Source organism: Camelus bactrianus, chromosome 4, assembly GCF_048773025.1.
Source record: "Camelus bactrianus isolate YW-2024 breed Bactrian camel chromosome 4, ASM4877302v1, whole genome shotgun sequence".
Classification (NCBI taxonomy): Eukaryota; Metazoa; Chordata; class Mammalia; order Artiodactyla; family Camelidae; genus Camelus; species Camelus bactrianus.
Genome location: NC_133542.1, coordinates 18,189,300 through 18,207,083, shown reverse-complemented (window position 1 = coordinate 18,207,083; position 17,784 = coordinate 18,189,300). Strand labels below are relative to the sequence as shown.

The window sequence follows — 17,784 nt, the reverse complement described above, 5'->3', positions numbered from 1 at the left end:
AAACTTATTTATTTTCTTCCATTACTTCCATGACTTGCACTGTTGCTGTAGAGAAATCCAAAGTTATTCTGATTCCTGAAATCCTGAATATAGGTTTATGTGAACCTAAATTTTGTTTTTATTTTTCCTCTCTGGAAGCTTTTAGGATCTTCTGTGTGTCCCTGGTAACAACATGTATTGGTGTGAATCTATTTTCACCTGTTATACTGCATAATTGGTGACTCTTTTAATCTAGAAATTCAGGCCCTTTAATGATGGGGAATTTTCTTTATTATTTTGTCATTAATTTCTTTCCCTCTACTGACCTTGCTCTTTCTTTCTGGAACTTCTCTTACTTGGACCCTGAATTCCTATACTGGTCTTAAATATTTCTTATCTTCTCTTTCCCTGTTTTCTTCTCTCTACATTTTTGCTCCATTTGGGGGGCGATTTCATTAACTTTATCTTTCAACTACTGTTGACTTTTTTTGTTATGTTAACATGTATTCAAACTCAATAGCTCTTTTGTTTTCTGAATCCTCTTCTTTAATTGTATTTCCTTTCATTGTTTTAATGCATAGTGAGTGATTTTCTTTCTAGAGAGCCAGTAAATATTCACTTAACATTTCTTTTAGATTCTTTAATCATTATTTCTCTTTGATGTTTGATTCTTGAATCCATTTGGGTTTTTTTTTCTTGCATGGTAATGTGTTTGGATTCCTCCTCCCCATTAGCTAATCAGTTTTTCTAACACCGTTCATCGATTCATCAGCCTTTTTTTTTCCTGTTTGTTTGCACTGTCTGTTTCTATCATGGATGTCATTGTCAGTGTCTTCTTACTAATATTCATTTCATCTTTCTAGTCTAATAGTTTTCCTTGATCAGGAAGATTATATAGGATAGGAGTTTACTAAATCTGTTTTCTGTCATTCTTTAACAATACACTGTCCACTCCAAGCAATGAAATGTTTTCTTATTCATCATTGCAAGACATTTAAATCAATCCTTTTTTATGTTTCTGGTTTTTTTCATTAACTTTACTTCATCCTGGGTGTTAATCTATGGTTGATAATAGCTTTCTAATCAGGTCATTTGTTTATCATTATTCATATAGAGCCTATTTAATGTTCAGCCTTTTATTTGAGATTGAATTGGTACCTTATAAAAGTCGTGGTATAAAATATCTATCAGTTATTTATACTTAAAAGGTTTTTTTTTTGTCACTGAAGAAGTAAAGTGAGTATTTGGATTATGTTCAGCCAATTTTTATTGGCCATTTAATCTTTTTTCCCTCAAATGTAGTATGAATTGGCTCACATTCACCATTGTCAGTCTTGCATAGTTTTTCATATTCCAATAAATTGATCTGACTGTCATAGCTTTGTGTTCTTCGAGCAATTTACTATTTTAATAAATTCAAAAGCATTGACTCTCTAGTTTTATTACATACTTTCCTAGCTGAGCTATATTTAATTATATCTGATTCTTGGACAGCATTCAAACCCCTCCTTTCAACTCTTCAATGTGAGACTCATTGCCAGTGACAGATACAATAGTAGAAATTGACTGCACCAAATTGAAGGGAAAAATACACCCATCGTACTTTACTTATAGGACATTGGCTTTTAACTTTTGTTCTACCAGTCAGACTACCAAAGATTTACATCTTACCATGATAGACTTCCTAAGTAAAACCAATTTCTGCTCAGGAAGGAAATTTTATGCTTACAGGAATTCAGTCATTATAGTTATCATTTATAGCAAGTTGTCAAAATGTTGGCAATTGAGAAAAATTAATGGTAGTCATACTCTTTTTTTCCCACTGGTGGTTACATATTAATAGTGTGACTCTTACTTTATGATTTAAGTTTTCTTACGCCATTTTCTAAATATATAAATTGTCAGACTCTGTGAGATAATGAAATTCAGATGGCCGAGGAGACCAGCCTGGTAATTACGTTTAGGTAGGGAAGGGTCATGTTATTTTCTTTCAGGTATTTCAGACTCCTCAAGTGAAATGATACTTGACTTTATCCTGTTCCAGTTTATGATACTTCCTCTGTTTTCCATATTTGGAGCACCTCTGTTGCTGAACTTACTTTCTGTATACTGGGAAATTGCCTCAGATTCTGACGATGTCCTAGTAACATTTTGATATCCTGGTAACACCTATCTTAACAGGTAAATTTTTCTGATTTGAAGTTAATTTGGTCAGAGTACTTACTATCTTTAAGTGCTTTTCTTTGAAAGTGATAGGCTTTTAATAATTGTGTACAGAATGAAGTAGCTGCAACACTATTACAAGATCCATCTTGTGAATAGAATTTGGACAGACAAGGAAATTAGTAGTAGTTTATGCATTGTAAAAGCATTTATGGTATGCTGGAACCAGAGATACAAAGGTGAAGATGTCATCCCTTCCTTTGGTAAGGCAGAGTGGCAACTACACTTGCTCTTCGGAGTTAACTGGCTTTGGTCTACTCCTGACTCCACTGTGTACTACTTCTGTTACCTTGGGCAAATTATTTGGTCTTTATGAGCTTCAGTTTTGTCATTTGAAACATGATGATAATCATGATTTTCTATAAAGTGCTAAGGAGAGCATTTATAGTAACTGTTCAATAGATAGATATTAGCTATTACTATTAGAGGAGTCATTATGGATCAGATGCTCAGGCTAAACTGGAATAAGGCTAGAGTGAATATCAGAGACAAAGTAGATTGCCTGGTAGAGGTCTTTGTTATTCTAGATACCTTTTTTTCCCTTGACCTTTTTTGTCTCTCAAAGGTTAAACTTCAAGACAGTAGACCATTTATTACAATGTTATGATATGAATATAATTTGAATCACAGAAGAATAAAATTATACCGTGTTTATATTTCTTTGATGTTGCTGCATTTCTGCAGATTCCTTACAAGGAAGTGATTAGTTTTGCAGCACATCTATCAATGGACTGCTTTCCACTGTATCACTTAAATAATAAGTAGATACCATAAGTAAGCATGTCAAATGATTGAGGAAGGTGAAGTTTACTAATGTTCAAAAGCATCATATTACATTATGCCCCTTTTTGGGTAAAATAAGTGATTTTTTTAGAATCTCTTTCAGTGTTAAAATTATTAAAAGAATGTGTTTATACTTCTGTAGGTATGTACCATCCTAGCATATTCACTCTTTGTTTTATTAAATTTCATGTTTTTCCAAATCACTATGCTGTACACCTGAAAGCAACACAATATTGTAAATCAACTATACTTTAGTAAAACTTTGTTTAAAAATTCACTTTTTTATCTTTTGATTTCTAACTTAACACGTACTATTATCTTACGACTTTTTTTATAAGAGGCAAATATACTTATGTATATAGAATTACATACATTTTTCCACAAGACTGAGTTTTCTACAAAGATGATTCAGCACTTATGTAATCTAAGGATATGTATAAAATATAATCTAGAATGCACTTCTATTGTTCAGGTCTAGTTTTATAAAACGTTAAGTCTGAAAATTTAAAGAAAATTGGATATTGCTTTGGATTTTTGCCTCTTACTTCCATTAGATGATAATGCCTTGAATTATTTTTTCACTATCTTATTTTTTATGTTAATTTATTACTACACCTCTTATATAGTATCAAAGTATGAACTATCTCTCATAGTTTTTAAAAAGAAGTAGTTATAAACATTAATTATATCTCTCATCTGAAAACTAAGATGATAATAACAAAGCCCTTTGTATTTCTCATAATTTATAAGTGGACAGTACTACTCAAGAGTTTCATTGTAGAACTCTCTGGAAGATTATGCTGCTTTCTGTGTCACCTCATACACTGCCAGCATGGATTTTGTTTATGGAAGCCAGAGTTAAATTTTTATACTTTCATGTTCTTTATATGATTGACTCCAGGGAGGTGCTGAGTTTTGTCTCTCCTGCTTATTTCTTCCTTTGTGTTTTGTCCAATTACAAAGAGAAGACTTACATGATAGCTCTTTATCCTATTATAGATAGGCTGGAATCTTCAATTGCTTTCATTCAACCAAGGTAGAATGGAGAGGTAAGCTGAGACATGAACTCCTACCCTCATTCTGCCACCAACTAACTTTGTGATCCTCTGTGCCTCACTTTCATCATCTGTAAAATAAAGTCATTTACTTCAATGAATTCAACAAGACTCTTCTAACTCTACTGTGGTTTATAACATTGATTGATTTTAATGTTGAGCCATCCTTGCCTCCCAGGGATAAATCCCACTTGGTCGCTTGGTCATGGTGTATGATCCTTTTAATGTGCTGTTAAATTCTGTTTGCTAGTATTTTGTTGAGTCTTTTTCCATCTGTCTTTATTCTCATAAAATGAGTTTAGAAGTGTTCCCACCTCTTCAATTTTTAGGGAAGAGTTTAAGAAGGACTGATGTTAACTTGTCTTCAAATGTTTTGTAGAATTCACATGTGAAGTTACCTGGTCCTGGGCTATTTTATGTTTTTGATTGCTGAGTCAATCTTGTTTGTTATTGGGCTGCTCAGATTTTTTATTTCTTCAAGATTCAGTCTTAGTAAGTTGTATGTTTGTAGAAATTTAGCTTTTTCTTCTGGGTTATCCCATTCATTGTAGTATGATAGTGTATGGTTGTCTCTTATAATCCTTTGTATTTGTGTAGTATGAGTTATGTCTCCTCTTTTGTTTCTGATTTTATTTTAGTCTTCTCTCTTTTTTTCTTAGTCTAGCTAAATGATTGTCAATTTTGTTGATCTTTTTAAATACCAACTTCTAATTTTGTTGATTTCTTCTATTCTTTATTTCATTTATTGCTTTGATATTCATTATTTCCTTTCTTCTGCTAACTTTGGGCTTAGTTTATTCTTTTTCTAGTATAAAGTTAGGTTGTTTATTTATCTAGAAAAGTCTTTATTTCTCCTTCATTTTTGAAGGAAAATTTTGCTGGATATAGTATTTATTTTGAGGTGTTTTTTTTTTTCCAGCACTTTGAATATATCATTCTGCATTCCCTTTTGGCCTGCAAGATTTCTGCTGAGAAATCTGCTGATAGTTTTATGTTGGGGGGAGTTCCTTAATAATTCTATCATTTTGAATCATTTTGTTTGTCAAGAACCTGAATTCTGTAGGAGAGAGAGAAATCAGTGAGTTTTATGAAACCAGAAAGTCTGGAGACAGTGAATTATAGGGCAGTTGCCAGCTTATTTTGTATTTTATGGTTAAGTCAGAGTATTCATTCTCTTTTTTGTCTACAGAGAATAGAAGGCTCAGAGCAGAAGAATCAAGAGCTCCTAATGATGTCTCAAATAAATCAATAAATATACATATATGTCTTTCCTTTAGGAGAACAACAGCTCATATAATGGAAAAATATTTTCCACACACATGTTTATATCTGTGTTTTAATACATTTAAATAGTTTAAGACATACTAGTGAAATAACACTTTTTTTTTTATTGATTTGAGAATTTAATGGGCTAGAGTAGCCTCAAGATCTAAGTCTAAGATTATTTGCTATAAAAGTTTCCCACTTTGGTGGTTTTTTTTTTTAATTTATAAATTTTACAGGGAAAAATAAAAATCCTTACAAACTTCTTTAGGTCTAAGGTTCATGAAGGAACTGTACTCTTTGGCATAAATAGGATACTTTTGGCATAAATATTTTCTTTTCTGACAATGTAATTAAAATAGTTGTTAAAAGCTATATAAGGAAATACACTATTTTATACAATGCCACTATATGTACTGATTGCCCTTCTCAGAACTAAGAATCTGTCAAAGTGTCTTGGTGGAAATCTTCCCAGAAGGGGTAATTCATTGAGACCTGTACACTGCAATCTAAGATAACCTTTTATTTTTAATTAAAGTGGGGAATAAAAAAACCAATAGAAAAATTTGTCTCCCTTCATTTGCTCAAGGTGAGGTGATGGAACTTCTGTTCAAGTAGAGCCCAGCACTTGTTAAAAACATCGTAAATTTTGGCTGTGTGTTGTGAGTCTGTAGCCATTACATGTGTAGCTGCAAATGCCAATGGTATGTCATAGTCAGGCTTCTTAACGAATTAATGTTTAACTGTCACTTTTTTGTTGATAGCTTTGAGGATTTTGTTTTTCTTGAAATTGAATTAAAGTGTATATGTAATCTTACAAGGAACAAGTTTTCTAAGATTATAGCAGGTAGAAGAAATTTATCAATTTCTGGAGAACAAACTTGTTGAACATACTATTAGGAAAATAAAAATTTTGGCACTACATTTTGTGCCATCAACTAGAGTTCCTTGCTCATAGTAGATGTTCACTTAATGATTTTGAAATGAATTTTGAAAATAACTTTATTAAGGTATAATTCAAATATATTTAATTTATTGATTCAAAGTATACAATTCAATGACTTTTAGTATATTCACAGAATTGTACAAATATAACTATAGATAATTTGAGAACATTTTCATTAACCCCAGAAGAAACATTGTATCCATTAGTAGCCATTCTCCATTTTCTCCTATACTTCCTGAATCCTAAGCAATTACTTTCTGTCTCTGTAGATTTCTCTCTTTTGGACTTTTCGTATAAATGGAATTATATAATATGTGGCCTTTATGACTGGCTTCTTTTACTTCATTTGATGTTTCCAATGTTCATCCTTGATTCCTTTTTTTATGGTAGAATACTATTCTATCATATGAGTATGCTACATTTTATTTATCCTTTCATCAATTGATGAACATTTGGGTTGTTTCCACTGTTTGGCTATTATGAATTATGCTGCCATGATTCATTCAAATACAAGTTTTTGTGTGGGTATATGTTTTAATTTATCTTGGGTGGATACCTAGAAGTAGAATTACTAGATTATATGGTAATTCTGTTTAACCAATGGAGAAACTGTCAGACTGTTTTCCAAAGGGGCTGCACTATTTTACATTCCCACTGGCAGTGTATTAAGGTCCCAGTATCTCCGTATCCTTGCCAGCGCTTGCTATTGCCTGTCTTTTCCAGCCATCCTACTGGGTATAAAGTCACATATTATTCTACGACTAAATATTTGCAAATATTTTTAAAATTTATTTTATTGAGTTATAGTCAGTTTACAGTGTTGTGTCAATTTCCAATGTTGAACACAATTTTTCAGTTATACATGAACATACATATATTCATTATCTCATACTTTTTCACTGTGAGCTACCAGATTTGCATTTATGTCATGGCTAATGCTAGTCTAATATCTTCTCCTATCTTTATTGGCATTTGTTTATCTTCTTTGGAGAAATATCTACCCAGATCCTTTGCTCTTTTAAAGTTGGATTATTTGTCCTTTTATTATTGAGTTGTAAGAATTCTTGATATATTCTGAATATAAGCCCCTCATTAGATACGTGATTTGCGAATATTTTTTTCCATTCTATGGGTTGTCTTTTCATTTTCTTTATAGTATCCTTTGAAGAACAATTGTTTTCAATTTAATGAAATATATTATTTTCTTTTGTTGTTCATGCTTTTGGTATCATATCTAACAAGGCTTTGCCTAGCTGAAGAGCATAGATTTACTCCTATGTTTTCCTTAAGAGTTTTATAGTTTTTTGCTCTTACATTTGGGTCTAAAGTCTATTTTGAGTTAATTTTTACATGTGGTGTGAGGAATATGTCCAAATTAATTCTTTTGCATGTGGATATACAGTTGTCAAAATCCAACACCATTTTTCAAAGAAACTCTTATTTCTTCATTGTATTTTTTTGGTATACTTGTCAAAAATCAACTGACATAAATGTAAAGATTTACTTCTGGCCTCTGAGTACTATTTCATTGATCTGTATTTCTGTCCTTATGCCAGTACCACACTGTTTTGACTGTGATGCTGTAACTTTGCAATAAACTTTATAACTGGGAAATTTGAGTCTTCCAAACTTTGTTCCTTCTCAAGATTGTTTTGGCTGTTTGGGGTCCCTAGTTTTCATATGAATTTTAGGATCAGTTTCTCAGTTTTGGCAAAGAAGCCTGCTGGAATTTTGATAGGAATTACATTGAATCTGTAGATGTGTTGGGGAGATACTACCATCTTAATAATAGTAAGTCTTTCAGTTCACAAATAAATTGCTCTTATTTTACTGTGCTATACATAGGGTTGGAAATGTGAATGTGGAGGGAAATTTTTGTCCATTAACCCTTATAGTACAATTGATTTTAATTATTTCATATTGGGATAACATCATTGAATGTTTCACTGTGCTGCTTATTAGAACTGTAACTTCTTTAAGGTAGAATATATCTTAATTACTTTCATATTGCTGAGAGTTAATGTCATAGTTGTTTAAGAAAAACATTTTAACACTAAATAACCATTTATACATATATATGTATAAATAGATAGAACAAGGGCTCACAAATAATTGTAAAAGAGATAGAATATTAGTAATACTACAAAATTACCATTAACAACAAATGGCTAACTGAGATTTTTAGTTTTAGTCTTTTCTTTCATATATATATAGTACTCCTCTGAAGAAAAATGAAATGATTGCTTTATAAGTTGATTTCTTTTAGAAGGCATAATTTATATGTTCTTAAAAATTCATTTTAGGTACCAAGTCTGATTCCAGTTTTGATGTTCAAACTGGGAAGACCACTGGAACCTGCGTTATACAATGATATCTTATATACTTTACCTACACTTGGTGTTCACAAGGTTCGTGTATATTAACCATTTTACTTGGGGGCAAAAAGAAAGTGAAGCATGGATAACACATTGAATTTTGTTTGTTCCCATGTGAAATGTTGGTCCTTTAATTTTGCCGTTGCTTCCCTTGTTGGGCTGAAAGTGTTTCTTACAATATTGAAGAATTAGTTCTTTTAAATCATTTTTATTGTCAAGTTTTCCCAGTGGCTATTGTCTGAGATTAGGTCTTTATGCCCCCAGAATTGCTAGCCAGCCCCTCCCAAAGCATTCCCCAACCTCTGAGAAGGTGGGTCATACTGTAGTTAGCTTCCATTTCAATCTTTATATAATAAGGGGTTTTTAAGTTCTTTTGGTACCCTTGGGGTTATCTGCATTGCATTTATGAAACCAGAGTTTCTTCAATGTTGTCTAGGTGTGCATAGGACAAATTCTACGAGTAATCCAACTTCTTGGAACCACCCCACAACTGAAAGCTGTCACTTTGCGCTTGTTGACATCTTTGTGGGAAAAGCAGGTAAGTCAGATATACACTTGTGTGAGTATTAAGCATGTTCCCTTCAGTGAAGAGAGCTGATTTTGTCATTATGCATGACAGTGCTTTGATACAGTAATATTAGTGAGTGGCATCAATGATTGCATTGAGAAATTTTGATTTAGTGTGGTGCTTTTGATCTGTAATGCAGTCAGTTGTGATTGATTCTCAGAAATTGAAAATAGAAAAATAATCTTATTTCTTTATTTCTGAAATTTATTTTTCCCTGTGTGTGGAAAAAGTAATAGAAATATAAGTGATTAGAGCCTCTGTAATTACGGTGAGATTTAGCCACTTTTTTTCTGGTTTTATGAAATGAACAGTACATGGGTCTGTAAGAAAATCTCCAGCAATCACAACAGCATTCTTTTCTCCTGATTAGAAGGAATACATTATAATTTGCAATGCAAATGTCAGATTGAGAGAGAAAATGCTGCATAAAAGGAGATAATGATTATTCAACTCAAATTGTGAAATTTCCTTTTTTGTGAAATTGCCTCCTTAGGATCGTGTCTATCCTGAACTGCAGCGTTTCATGGCCGTGTCCGATATGCCCGCTCTGTCTGTGGGCAAGGAGGTCCAGTGGGAGAAACTGATTGCCAAAGCAGCATCGATCAGAGATATATGTAAGCAAAGGTAAGATGTGCTTAATCCTGGGGAATGTACATTATGATATATTATTTTTTTTTTTATTGCTAGCAAGGAGCTGGGAAACATAGGCAGAGAATATTTGAGTAAGAATAAGTTAATATTCAACTCAAGTTTTCTGATTGTAAAATTTAGTAATATCAGACAATAACTTTGAGAAGCAGGCATGTCTTTTCAGGTCTAGTTGTATAATATAGGTTTAAAGGGTATTTTTGTCTTTTTCTGGGTAATAATTTAATGTTGTAATAAAATATATGTTATGTTTTCCATTTTTCTATCTATAAACTTCTGAAACTTAAGCAGTAGACTATAGTCAAACTATTCTTTCTTACATTCTCCCTATTTTATGCCTGAATTTTGCAAAGGATTTTTATAGGGAAAGCCTTATTTGTTATTAATTGCATGGAATTAATTATTAAGAATTATTATCTTGCATTCCTGGGGTTTAGGAGGACATGAAGATATTAGGAAGATGGCTCTGCTATTCTAGATTATAGATTAATAAATAGGCAGGAGGTGACGAGACTGAAATAACACTAAGTAGAGCTCCACCTTGCCAGATTTCTTTTTTCTTGAATTGCAGTAAAGCCAGAACCTTTAGGGGGGAAACACATTTGATACGTTTGAAACGAGTTATAATCCAGAGGTTTGAGAAATTGATCAAGCCACTGCACTGTAGAATTCTTGGAGCATCAGTCTCAGTTTTGTCAGTGATGACACTGTGAATGGTAGTCCCTGAAGCTGTGCAGTGAATGGCTGGCCCAGGTGCTGATAACATGGGTGGTTCCTAGTCCAAGTAAAATCTTGGATCAGAATGTATCTAAGCCTCAGCAGTTCTGCCTCTTTTCTGAGCTTCAGCCTTCTGGCAACACAAAAAAAGACCTCACATGTAACCGAAGACCTGAGAGTTTAGATTTTCTTGAGGTGTTGTCATGGAAAAAAATTAGAGATGAAAGCTGACATTATAATTTTACGTACTTAAACCCGAGGGTCAGGAGAGGTTAAATATCAGACCAGATCAGAGTCTGTTGAAAACTTATTCAGCGCACCTTTCAGTTACCACCTCAAGATCTGTTAAGTTTTTCCAGTCCTGTTAAATGATTTCCATTTGGTGGACAGTGAAGCAGTAGAGTTCAGTCAGACAATTTTTTCAATTGATATTTTGTTAAGTAGAGAAAAGTATTATATCACTGAGTGTTTACAAGGAACGCAGAGCATGGACCTGGGCATTTCTTTATGAAGTTAAAAGCATTCTGGGGACAGCACAATGTATGTGGGGTAGAGAGGAGAGGAAGGAGAGGAGGGTGAGTAAGTGAATCCAGCATGGTGCCTGGCATGAGGTAAGTGCTCAGTCAGGGATAATTGACATCATTATTATTTCTGTGATCATCCTTGTCATGATTACTGTGGTAGGTGTAACCACCTTAGTTTGTATCATTACTGTAATCAGTTATCTTCTCATCTCAAATCCCTGGCTTTACTGATAATCTCAGTAAGGTAAGTCAGTGCTTTTCATCACTATTATTGACTTGAGTTTTTGTCAATTCAGACAATAGGATTTACAATTTAGGGAGAATAAAATTTGTTACTGAGTGTTTTCTTTTTTGGATAATATTTCTATATCAGAAATGAGCCTTCTATTGCAGAGATTATGACGATAAAAATCTTTGAAGAAAAATATGTGGTGTTATTTGAGAGTCAATGTTTAATATGCACTGGGTTAAAGGAAAGTGTTAATGCTTTTTGTTCAGGCAAAGGACCTTGGAGTAGTAATACAGCTCTTTCGCTTTAATCTTGTCTCGTAGGCCCTATCAGCATGGTGCAGATATGTTGGCAGCTATTTCCCAGGTGCTAAATGAATGCACCAAGCCTGATCAAGCTACTCCAGCTGCCTTGGTGTTACAAGGTCTTCATGCCCTCTGCCAAGCTGAGGTGGGCTTTCTTTGAATTGTTTTGTATAATTTGGAAGGAAAAAATTTACAAGGCATAGTAGTTACAAGGATATATGATTAGATTCCACTAACTGAAGGTTTGAATATTTATTTACAGAGATTTTTGGTTTGAAAGAGTGAAGCAAAGCCTTCTGCTTGACAAGTTCTTTGTAGAGGGGAGTCCTAAAATATCTGGTCATGTAGACATTCTCTAGAGGCTAAAGAACACCTTTAATTCTTAGGTTTTGCCTTGTTCTTAATCATTTTTGTTAATATTAAAAGGGATGCTTATAGGAGAAATCTTGACTGTATTTGCTTCTTCGTTTCGTGATTGGAGAGCCTTAGAAGCAGATGAGGTGAGGAAATTGGCATGGGCCAGTGGCAGTTTTATAGCCAGTAAAAATTATTGTTGGCTTAAAGATTGGTAAAGGATCCTTTCTTCCCTAATGATCACATTGGGTAGGCTTGATTGATGTTAGAACTGAGTCTGTAAATCATTTTCTGAACTTTAGCCCACTCCCAAAAGTACAGCACAACAGAGAGAATCTTTCATGTTTTGGAGAGATGTGGTAATTACATCAAGATCATTCATTGACCTAACCAAAGTTTTTATATTTTAAAAAAATTTTATGCAGTCTTGTAAGCTGCTTTATTATAATTTTTTAAATCGAAGTATAGTTGATTTATAATGTTATATTTTCGGATGTACAACATAGTGATTCAGTATTTTTATAGGTAATACTCCATTTGAAGTTACTACAAAATAATGGCTGTATTTCCCTATGCTGTACAATATATCCTTGTTGTTTATTTATTTTATACATAGTAGTTTGTGTCTCTTAATCTTGTACCTGTATCTAACCCTTCCCTGCTTCTTTTTCCCCACTGGTAACTGCTAGTTTGTTCTCTATAAATCTGTTTTTTATATACATTCATTTGTTTTGTCTTTTAGATTCCACACATAGGTGATAACTTACAGTATTTGTCCTTTGTCTGACTTACTTCACTAAGCATAATATTCTCTAGGTCCAGAATTTCATTCTTTTTATGGCTGAGTAATATTCCATTGTGTGTGTGTGTGTGTGTGTGTGTGTGTGTGTGTGTATCCATTCATCTGTTGATTTAGAGGGGAGGCTTTCAGCCCTGCACCATTTAGTATAATGCTAGCTATGAGTTTATCATACATGGCCTTTATTGTGTTGAGATAAGTTTCTTCTATACCAACTTAGAGGAGAGTTTTTAATCACGAATGAATACTGGAATTTTGTCAAATGTGTTTTCTGTGTCTGTAAAGATGATCATGTGATTTTTTTTTATCCTTTTGTTAATGGAAGGATAAACAATGTTTACCATATTGATTGATTTCTGAATATTGAATCATCCTTGCATCCTGGATAAATCCCACTTGATCATGATATATGATCCTTTTTATGTATTGTTGGATTCAGTTTGCTAATATTTTTTTGAGGACTTTTATGTTTATATTCATCAAAAATACTGGCTTGAAACTTTCTTTTTTTGCAGTATATTTGTCTGGTTTTGGTGTTAGGGTAATGGTGGCCTCATAGAATGGGTTTGTGAGTGTTCCATCCTCTTCGATTTTTTGAAATAGTTTGAGAAGTATAAGTAAGCTTTTCTTTATATGTTTAGTAGAATTCACCTGTGAAGCCATTCATTCTGGGACTTTTGTTTGTTGGGAATTTTTAAGTTACAAATTCAATTTTACTGCTAGTTTCAGTCTGTTCAGATTGCCTGTTTCTTTCTGATTCAGTCTTCACAGGTTGCCTGTTTCTAGAAATTTGTCCATTTCTTCTACGTTGTTCAACTTGGCGTATTACTCTTCATAGTGTTCTCTTATGGGGTTTTTTTTTTTTTTTTTTTTTTTTTTTTTTTGGTATCTCTGTGACATCAGTTGTTTTTCTTCCCTTCAATTCTTTCTTTTTTCATTTGGGTCCTCTCTCTTTTCCTCTTAATGAGCCTGACTACAGTATTATCAATTCCACTTATCTTTTCAAAAAACCACCTGTTGGTTTCATTGATCTTTTCTATTGTTTTTTAATATATATTTTATATATATTTATATATATATTTTTTTTAATTTCCTTTCTGATTTTTTTCCCTTCCTCTTGCTGAATTTGGGCTTTATTTGTTCTTCTTTTTCTAATTCCCTTAAATAATAGGTTAGGTTGTTCATTTGAGATTTTTCTTGTTTCTTGAAGAAGGCCTGTATCACTGTAAACTTCCCTCTTAAAACTGCTTTTGCTGCATCCCATAAGTTTTGGAAATTTTACATTTTCAATTGTCTGGTATTTTCTGATTTCCTCTTGATTTCTTTATTGACTTATTGGGTTTTTTTTTTTTAGTAGCATGTAGTTTACTCTCCACATGTTTGTGATTTTCCCATGTTTCTTTCTGTAATTGATTTCTAGTTGCATACCATTATAGTCAGAAAAATGCTTGATATAATTTTTATCCTCTTAAATTTGTTGAGCCTTTTTTTGTGGCCTGGCATTTGACCTCTTCTGGAAGATGTTCCATGTACACTTGAAAAGAATGTGTATTCTGCTGCTTTGGGATGAAATGTCCTATAGGTATTTAGTAAGTCTAACTGGTTGATTGTGTCATTTATGACCACATTGCTTTACTGATTTTCTGTACGGATGATCTGTGAATTGATGTAAATAGAATGTAGTCTCCCACTATTATTGTTTTATTGTCAACTTCTCCCCTCTCCCAGCACTGGCACCCTTACTCCAAGGATGAGGAGTGCTGGAGCAAGAGGAGCCATGGAACTCTTGGCTCCTGACAGGGTGTTGGCTATGGTGGGCTGACCTCAGACAGAGGTCCAGGTTGCCTCCAATGCTCTGCCTATGCAAGCGCCAGTAATGGCAGCCCCCTCTGCATCTGAGTCTCCTTTGTCCCTAATAGCCAGTCACCACCCCCAGCCTCTGCTGCCCCTAGCGTGTTTTAGAGCTGTGCCACAGAGCAGACAGAGCCCGTGTTAACACTCAGCATGTGTCAGCGCGTGAGTACAGCAGTCTGGCTACTGCCAGAGATCGGGACTGCCCCTGATGTGTTGCCTGTGTAAATGCCAGCAATAGTTGCCCACACTGTGCTCGTATGCCACCCTCATTCCAAGTTACCTCTGTGTCTCACAACCAAGTTCCAGTCTCTCTCCCTGGTTGGGGTAGCCTTTGCTCTAATGTGGAGCTGCAAGGTGGAGTAAGTAGGCTAGAGCATTCCCACAGCTCAGGCTGGGGTGCACACTGGGGCAGTTGTGGGAAACCGGGCAGCCACAGCAGCAGTCCTCAGTTCACCCTCTCTGCCCTGCCTTGGGAGCAAGCCAGTGCTCACATGTTCCTCACAGGTCCCACCAGCCCTCCAGACATTCACGAGAGCTTGTCTTCTCTGTATCAGTGGTCCAGTCTGGCTTGAACTGCTCACTCCCCAGGTTGGGTCTCCTCGAGTGTCATCTCCCTTTTCCTCTGAGGCCCATCCCAGGGGCACAAGGTCCCATCCTGATTGCTTCTCTTCCCTTCCTACCTGATTCCATGTGTATCTTTCTTATACCCTTGTTTGTACAAGAGCCTTCCCACCAGTTTCCGGTTAGTTTTTACAGGGAATTATTCCACATGTTGATTATTTTTGCTTTGTTTGTGGGGGCGGGGTGAGGGGAGGTAAGTTCTATGTCCTCCTATTCTGCCATCTTGATTGATTCTTTCCTTAGTAATTTTTTTTTTGACACAGTGAACATACCTATACAATTCTAGTTCTTTAGTGAATGAGACTAAGTAGAATTCTCTTAGCTTATGGTAATTATGGTTGATATGATGATAATGAGTATAATGCTAATCATACAAGCAGTGATTCTATTTAGTGTGTATATGTTCATGTCCCAGTGGTAAGTAAGCACTTTTCATTTATGTTCTTTGACAACTCTTCAATATACAGATTATAACACCATGTTATAGTTGAGGAAAATAGACCTCAGAAGGAGGTTAGATATTTGCTCAGGATCTTGGTATGAGAATAATTTTCTTTTGGATAAACACTTATTTTAGTAGGCAGTAAACATCATCACTGTTCAGGAAGTGATATGAACTAAGGACAGTTCTTTCAGATGGTGTGCCCAGTAATTCAAAAGTTGTTAGGGTTTCATAGCAGAGTACTATTGCAGTAGGCGAATACTGCACATGACCAAGGACTTCAATCAATCACCTGAAATCGGAAAGTATCACTTTAATAATCATATTACTTTCATAAAACATCTACTTATTTTGACATGAAATTTTTAGCAGAAGCTTTGAGAGAATCAAGAATTCTATACTTTCACCTCCAGAAAGTGATCACTCTTATCATTTGGGAATATTTCATTATTTTTTCCAAACAGAAATTGACTCATTTTTGAGATTAAATTTTTCATCCTAAAAAATTTGTCTCATTGTGTCTGTGATTCCATTGTGTCTCCACCCATCCTCTGCTCCTCTTCTTGTTACTGTAAGGCTCTGTTGTCTATAGAGACTTATTAACTCATAAGAAGTGATTTTTCTGATTCTGCTTCTCTGAGATATCATTAACTGCAGTTAGCCCGGGAGATAAGAAAAATGTTGCCTGATGTGGGAGAAAGCATCTTTGTTTTTAGACAGCTGTGGGACTGTACCTGATATATACGTTATTAGCTGTATTTCCTTTGACTAATTTACTTAACCTCTTTGAGCCTCATTTCTTCAGATGAGGATAGAATGAAATTACACACAAAAAAGACCTAGCATAATGTCTATCCACATAGGTGCTCTTTAAATGTTGAATTTGCTCCTGAAAAATTGGTTATCATGAATGCCATCAAGGAGGTTCTGACTAGTTTTATTTATCTTTCCCCTAAAAACCACATAATATATGACAATGACTTAATTTCTTCCTCTAAATGGTATGCTATCCCTTCACTACTGAAGTTTTTGGTACTTCTTTGTATACTTAAAAGAGATCATTTGGGCTTATTGAATATATAGCCCCAAGTCTGTTCCCCCAATCCAAACCACTATCCACATGGATAATTTTGAGCGCGTTGTCATACTGTCTTACTGTCTGAGTCCATGTAGGCTACTGTAACAAAAATAAAATAATCTGAGTGGCTTACTAACATCAAACATTTATTTCTCACAGTTCTGGAGGCTGGAAAGTCCACAGTCAAGGCACTAGCACATTCAGTGTCTAGTGAGGGCCTGCTTCCTGCTTCATAGCCAGCTGTCTTCCTCACAGACAGCTGCCTTCTTACTGTAATCTCATGTAGCCGATGGGGTAAGGTAGCCCTCTGTAGCCTCTTTATGGGACACCAATCCCAGTCATAAAGGCTGTCCTCATCACCTCCCAAAGACCCCGTCTCCTAATACCACCACCTCGGGGATTAGGATTTCAATGTATGAATTTGGGGTAGGGGGAAACATTTATCCTATAGCGAGTACTTTCTTATATTCCATTGTCCTCTAGAGGAATTGAGGCACCATGTCTAAAGTTGTATTTAATGAAGCCTGTGTCTTGTTTGATGCCTCGGTTACTCCTTTTCTTACGCTTGGTTAAGGGCATTTCTCTTTCTCATTGTTTCTCTCTCCTTACGCCCTCTTTTAATGCAATATAATATAATCCAAATCTTATATACTATTTTTAATCAAAATTCATTTTTAAGAAACTTCAAATGAGATGTTGCAAATGAGATAAGAATTTAATATGTTGTCCTTTTAACAAATAGATGCTAGCTCCTTTAAATTCTTTTTTGTAATCAGGGGGGCATTAATAAATCAAAAAGCAATACCAGCAATCATTTAACTTAGTTTTATTATAAAGAATACTTACGTCTTTATTCCTTATTTTTCATCTCTCTTGTCTTGAGGGTGAACCCACTATTTTATTGCTGCTACTAGAGGTGAATAAGTGTTATTTATCATGTTTTCCTTATAGATGTTACAAATGTCTAAAGTTGTGGAATTTGTTGAAACTGGCAATCACCGTTAATTTTGGTAGCAAAGAT

The 17,784-nt window shown here is 34.4% G+C and overlaps 1 protein-coding gene across 6 annotated transcripts in view; it reads left to right on the top strand.

Moving 5' to 3' along the window:
• The window catches only part of FOCAD (focadhesin), a 237,482-nt gene that overhangs the window by 103,002 nt on the left and 116,696 nt on the right, over window positions 1-17,784 (top strand). For all 6 annotated transcript variants that reach the window (XM_074361508.1, XM_074361510.1, XM_010946018.3 and 3 more), the window contains 4 exons: window positions 8,553-8,657; window positions 9,061-9,162; window positions 9,686-9,816; window positions 11,634-11,760. In XM_074361508.1, the coding sequence (XP_074217609.1) occupies window positions 8,553-8,657; window positions 9,061-9,162; window positions 9,686-9,816; window positions 11,634-11,760 (465 nt within the window). The remainder of the gene's footprint in view (window positions 1-8,552; window positions 8,658-9,060; window positions 9,163-9,685; window positions 9,817-11,633; window positions 11,761-17,784) is intronic.